At 44.2% G+C, this 6,864-nt stretch overlaps 1 protein-coding gene across 1 annotated transcript; it reads right to left on the minus strand.

The window, feature by feature from the left end:
* Positions 1-2,259: 2,259 nt before the first annotated feature.
* smndc1 (survival motor neuron domain containing 1) lies at positions 2,260-5,939 on the minus strand. Its single transcript, XM_048987946.1, has 6 exons — positions 5,795-5,939; positions 4,980-5,099; positions 4,500-4,642; positions 3,743-3,901; positions 3,511-3,664; positions 2,260-3,126 (listed from the first exon to the last, which is right to left on the minus strand). Exons 2-6 carry the CDS (start codon positions 5,097-5,099, stop codon positions 2,989-2,991), a joined length of 714 nt encoding a protein of 237 aa, XP_048843903.1. The 5' UTR covers positions 5,795-5,939; the 3' UTR covers positions 2,260-2,988.
* Between the last annotated feature and the right edge of the window lie 925 nt (positions 5,940-6,864).

Raw genomic sequence — 6,864 nt, forward strand, 5'->3', positions numbered from 1 at the left:
TCCTAGTTGTCGCGTGTGTGTTTCCCGTGTCGCATGTGCAGCCTGTTCGATTCTCGCGTGTCTCTAGTGTTGTGTAAATTAACCACCGCGTGTGTACCTGACGGTCCAGCATCTGACCCCCTGTTTGCTGGGGTTGAGAAGGATTTGGTGCTGCTGTCACTAAAGAGCGAACAAGCAAGTAAGTAGATCTTCTCCAATTCATATATGTTGCTGTTACATTTACCATTATGTATTATATATATATAATGGGGTTATCATGCATTACATATTAAGACAATTCAGTATATTTATTTTCCTTGCCGGAACATGAGATTTCAACGCAGTCATTTATATCAGGATTCTCACTTCTCAGCTGGAAAAGTCTTTAGAGAGAATCAAAACCTTGACTGTAAAGGCTGATTTATATTTCCGCGTCGTATCGATGCCGTAAGTTTGACGTAGCCGTGGACTCTACGCCACAGCCTGACGTGCACCTCAGAGCACAAGAGCTGTGATTGGTCTGCTTAGTATTTAAACTATATTGCCAGAAGTATTGAGACGCCCCTCCAAATTATTGAATTAAAGCGTACCAATCACTTCCATAGCCACAGGTGTATAAAATTAAGCACTTAAGCATGAAAACTGCTTCTAAAACATTTGCTGAAGAATGGGTCACTCTCAGGTGTTCAGTGAATTCAAGCATGGTACCGTGTTAGGATGAATTCATGAAATTTCCTCGTTACACAATATTCCATGGTCAATTGTTAGTGGTATTATTGCAAAGTGGAAGCAATTGGAAACAATAGCAACTTAGCCGTGAAGTGGTAGGTCATGTAAAATCTCCGAGCGAGGACAACGCATGCCGAGACACACAGTGTGTAGAAGTCGCCAACTGTCTGCAGAGTCAATAGCTACAGACCTCCAAACTTCATGTGGCCTTCAGATTAGCTCAAGAACATTGCGTAGAGAACTTCATGGAATGGGTTTCCATGGCCGAGCAGCTGCATCCAAGCCTTACATCACCAAGTGCAATGCAAAGCGTCGACTGCAATGGTGTTAAGCACGCTGCCACTGGACTCTAGAGCAGTGGAGACGTGTTCTCTGGAGTGACAAATCACGCTTCTCTGTCTGGCAATCCGATGGACGAGTCTGGGTTTGGCAGATGCCAGGAGAATGGTACTTACCTGACTGCATTGTGCCAAGTGTAAAGTTTGGTGGAGGGGGGATTGCGGTGTGGGGTTGTTTTTTCAGGGGTTGGGCTAGGCCCCTTAGTTCCAGTGAAAGGAACTCTTAATGCTGCAGCATTCAAAACCATTTTGGATAATCTCATGCTCCCAACGTTGTGGAAACAGTTTGGGGACGGCCCCTTCCTGTCCCAACATGACTGCGCACCAGTGCACAAAGCAAGGTCCACAAGGACATGGATGAGCGAGTCTGGTGTGGAGGAACTTCACTGGCCTGCACAGAGCCCTGACCTCAACCCGACAGAACAGGTGCGATGAATTAGAGTGGAGACTGAGAGCCAGGCCTTCTCGTCCAACATCAGTGCCTGACCTCACAAATGCTCTCCTGGAAGAATGATCAAAAAAATCCCATAAACCCACTGTGTCCCAATACTTTTGGCAATATACTGTATATCGGTGATAAAACCTGTACCGTTAGTTATATCTAACATATTTAACAAACTAAAGTTATTAATAAGTAACGTTTCAGTTTTGTTTTCTCTCATGTCTCCAGAATTTGCACTAAAGCCTGTTGCGGTCTTTCTCTGCTGGCATTAGCAAACGCTGTGTACTCTGCTATATGGTTCATCTTTAGATGTTTGGTCAAATTGCTTGTTAAATGATGTCCCATCCTCCTGACACCTTAGCAGAACAGAGCTTAGTCTGCTTTACCTCTGTTGTTGACATCCCTTATCCTTAAAATATATCCAAACTACTGCATCCTCTGCGTATGCTCTAGTTTGCCAGTACTGGTGTTCTGTGCGTTTATCCTTCCCAAAGGCTTCTGGCTGACGAATCTCCCCCTAAATGCCAAAACGTAATTGGGCGGCACAAAAAAAAGCCAGTGGCTTTAGGTTTTAACGTAACGTTGCAATTAAGGGGCATCGGTTCATGGTGTTGGATCATTTTTATGAGTACAAGTATGTATATGAGTGTAGTATCGGCCCGATACCCAATGCTGGTATCAGTGCATCCCCAGTCTTAACACACTCAGGACAAGTACAAAAAAAGAGAAATCATGTAAACTCAAGTGCTCACTTATAGTTTGCAGACGACGGCATATTTTAACATTTATTTAATAAAAGGTAAACGAACAACTGAAAAGTAGCATTTAGTAAAAAGTCCTCAAAAGGGAGTGGGTGGGGGGGACGGGACTATGGCATTTTCTTTGTTTACTGCGCATATATTTGTACATTATACCAGAACAAAAAGGAAAAAAAAAAAACCAAGCATGACCAATTACCATTTAACTTAATCTAAGTTAACATTACAATTAAAAAAAAATAATCATTAAACAGTTTTGTACTGAAATACTCTCAGATGGGGGGGAGGGGGAAGCCACTTGGTCTTAGAATAGCACAGCTTTTGATAAACCAACCCAATTATAGGGGGGGGGAATCTATAGCATCATAAACAATTCTTCTGTGTTATGGAAACTGGAACACATTTTGCAGGTGTAACTCAAACCTACACGTTTGTTAAATTAGCATTGTCTTCACCCGAAACTGGATGCTAAGTGGGGTGGGGGGCTACCCAGTCCATTATCAGTGAACATCAATAATGCAGAAATAAATTTAGGCATAAGGTCTAACTATATATTAGGGTGGATGCCTAATTTTTTTTTAAAAAAGGAAAACAGTCAAGTCTTTCCCCCACGAGCATGTGAGCCTTTGTTTGCTTATTTGTTTTAAAAACACCTTCCCTCGGGTGAACACAGCTCACAGAGACGACTAGGTCAGCCTGGAACGGTCTGGCGGCAACAGAACACCAGCGGCTCGTCGCCCCATTACTGCGGCATGAGATGCCGCACGTTGTATTTCGACGTGTCTTGGTACTGAGTCATCGGTTTATCAGCAATGCCGCACGTCCCGACTCCCACCTTCCCGTTGACACTCTCTGGTGACGCGAATATGCTCCTTTTCACCTGCGACGGGGGAAAACGGAACAGGTCAGGGGCGTTTTCTTAAATGACGTTCGATGCACTCCTATGCGATACCCAGGTGGGCCGCGAGCACCTTTACGCTAAATAAGCCACTGGTGAAACATGGATGCTGGGCTAAAGGGCAGATGAGTGTAGAGACATCTGAGAGTCAGCAGACACACGGGGATCACTATCTGCAGATGTATTCTTCATCCTTCAGCATCAGGCTAGAAAGCCAGCATGCACAAACAGTACTTAAGCAACGGGTCCCTTCATTTAGCAGCAATGCTAATCACTGCCTGGCTAAATGCCCTGCGCATTGATTAGTTTATTACAGGATTAACCCAGGCCTTGATGGACGTGCAGCACCCATAACGAGCTACTGACCTGTCCCTTCTTATTCTTTGAATACGCTTTGTTGTTAAACTGCTGCCATTTGGACTTCTGATCCTCACGCTCCTGCTCCAGTTCCTTCATGCGCTGCGCCTTCTTGAATGCTTTCTTCTTCTTGTATTCCCGCATCTCCGCGATCTGCTCCTTCCTGCAGGCGACAGAGACCACAGTGATGCCTCCGATCAATCTTGCCCGAGAAGAATCCAGGCCGTGGGCCTCGCCTCACCTGGATTTGGACTTGGCACCGTCCTCCTCCGAGCGAGATCCTTGCTCCACGGGCTTCAGGTTCTGCAAGGGCACGACTTCTGCGTTGCCGTAGCCCAAGAAGGTGACAGCAGCGGTGCTGTTCTCCTTGTCTATCTCCTCGATCTCTGCCTTGTACAACCTGCCAATAAATCAGGGCTGTAAGCAGGTGAGTACGGGTGTAAAACACCAACTCGGAACAAAACTAAACAGTTTATCCTACGATTTTTTTTAAGTGTCCATGTGATCAGTGTTCTCACAATCATGTGTCAACACCAGATTAAGCATATGCACAAAGCGAAGTATATTCTACCCCAGTGGTGCCCAACTCCAGTCCTGGGGGGGGGGAGCCCTGTATAGCTTAGTTCCTTCCCTGTTCCACCATAAATGGTTCAGCTCAAGTGCTGTGTGGTAATTAGCACAAGGAGTTGGAGCAGGTGTGTTAAATGAGAGGGAAACCCAAAAATGTGCAGGGCTCTGGCCCCCCAGGACTGGAGTTGGGCTCCCCTGTTCTACCCTTTTACAAGCAATTATTTCAATATTTGTTACCATTTTCCCACATTTAACAAAGTCCTTAAGTTATTTTTGTCAGATAACTAGCCTTATCTGTTTAACATGTTAAGTTAAACAAGTTATTTTAAAATAACCTGTCCTTCACCGATCTTAGATCATGATAAATAACACTCTTACCATTGCACTGTGACATGTGACATAGTGTAGCAGCCAATCAGAGCACTTACTGTCCATCCTCATTCCAGACGGCCATGCATTGGTCCCCCACCTTCCACGAGTGGCTTGAGGTCGTCACAGCAGTACTGCTGGAACTTGTGCTGGCCACTGAGGGCTGGCTTGATAGCAGGTCCTTAGTTAATTCTATAACTTCCTGGAAGAGAACCAGTGTGCCGTAAAATCTGGATGCTTGCGCTGCAAACTGAGGCAACCTGTTACGTTTTCATTTCAATGAGATCCAACATGTCCACTTCTTGCAACCTGACTGGACAGGGCTAGCACAGGTTAGCAGGCTACACTTGTGACCAAAAGGGTACAAGCAGACCTACTGCTTTTGTATTTCTGTCAAGTACTTAACGTTAATTATCGGAATGTCCAGAAAACCAGCAGAAAACTAAATCATCATTATGGAATGCTCGCTTGCTGGCTAACAGCATGTATTCATGGCGCTGAACACCCACTCTACCTTCTCAAGGACATCTGATATTTACCTGCAAGTCTTTCTGGAGTTTTAACAGGTCATTGTTCTCTTGGTCAGTCGATAACGCCGCCTCTACCTGCTGCAGCTGGGCCTTGTAGCTCGCCAACTGCTTTACCAAGTCATCAGACATCTGTATGGAAACAGGTGCCATTCATTTGATAAATTCCATTTAAATATTATTACATGTCGTATTATTCTTCTATGCAGACTTAATAGTATCAAAAGATTTTCCCCAGTTTCAGATCCATTACGTCATTTGTGATACACAAACAATAACTAACCCGATCGTTAAGGTTCTAGATACTGAACGCTAATTTAATACTCCCTCAACATATCACCTGTCACTTAGAAGTTCACTATCTCAGGTTAACCTGTAATCGGTTCCGGGGGCAAAGGCGAATGATTAAAATTACGCAGCTACAAACGCTATAGAAACAAGGTAAAATTCAACTGCATCTGGGGGTGGAAGCCTTATACTTGAACAGCCTTTCTTAGTGTCGGACATACCGAATCAACTCGCCGCCTATCACCCAGCACGACAACCGGTATTTTTACCTCCATTACCCAGGTAACCTTTCCCAATCAACATAACGGCCGAACAATAGCCTTCACACACCAGTGGCCATGTAGCTGACCCTATTTAACGCTAGACGTGGACCCAGAAGAGCGTTTGTTTTGCGGAAAGCCCACAGAGGCCGAGTCGGGCCTAGCGAGCCTCCCAGGCCGGCACAAGCGGCCCACACGCTTAGGTGAACAACGACACCATTTCGTTTCTGCAGCCATTTTTTCCCTGACTGTAATACGCTAACCGCTATTTATTCTTACCTTAAATTACCTGACGGCTGTAAACAAAAGACAAAAGAGCTCCGCTGTTTATTACGACTCCCGTATTTGTTTTTCGGCTTCCCCCCTTTTCGCCACCAGACTGATCGTTTCGAAGTCTCGCTAAACAGCAATTTGATATCGCGAGGTTACCGCTGTTGCGTCACTCCCTCCGCTCGAACGCACGCAGCTTGGATCCCGTCCAGCGTGTTCCATGCGCGGTAAGTCCTTCGGGTGGCGCCCTTGAGCTGCTAACTCGATTTAATTTTCCTTTGCATTTTAATAATGGTCAGTTTCGTTTGTAAATGACTAAATATGAATATAGTATGGTCGGGACCTGTTTATGTATATGGAGTGAAATTGACGACGTGTTCTCTGAATAGGATTAACATGTAACAATTCTTATAATTTTAGTGCTAGGTGACAACATGAATTAAAATGTCGCTATATTCCATTACGCGTTATACCATTACAAATAATATTATTTATAATTCTGAATAATGTACTACATTACTAATTTAGATGATGTTGGATTCTTCCTTGTGGTAATCATCTGAAAGGTCACCGGTGATATTAATAACTACAGAGTTTTATCGTTTTCAGTTAGCTCGGGTTTCTTTTCTTCAAAGATGTGATTTCTACGTGCTGTCTGAGTTGGGGGTGGGTGTTTTCTGGGAAGACCTCGCCGTTATTTTAATTTTTTTCTTTTAATATAATGCGGGCGTCGTTTAATTTTACTGAGCGAAAAGTACCGCATTTTACATTGAGATGCCAAGTATAGACAGTAAGGAGAGTATTTTTCAATTCAACCGGGCTGATAGGCCTACGATTACCTCGGGTAATTAAGCGGATAATTGACTTGCGAATAACACTCGTGTAAGAAAAGAGATGTGCTGTACTTGTACATGATGATTGTGGTAAGCATACTGACCATAGCTGACCAGATTAGGTTATGTCAAGTTGATATTATCTTCAGGTAACTATCGCATTTATGCATAAGAGCTCTAGCAGTTTGGACTGGTGTGTGGGTTTTAGGGGATTTGCCAGCGTGGGATCTTAGTGATTCATCATTA

This window comes from Brienomyrus brachyistius, chromosome 20 (genome assembly GCF_023856365.1).
Source record: "Brienomyrus brachyistius isolate T26 chromosome 20, BBRACH_0.4, whole genome shotgun sequence".
NCBI classification, from domain to species: Eukaryota; Metazoa; Chordata; class Actinopteri; order Osteoglossiformes; family Mormyridae; genus Brienomyrus; species Brienomyrus brachyistius.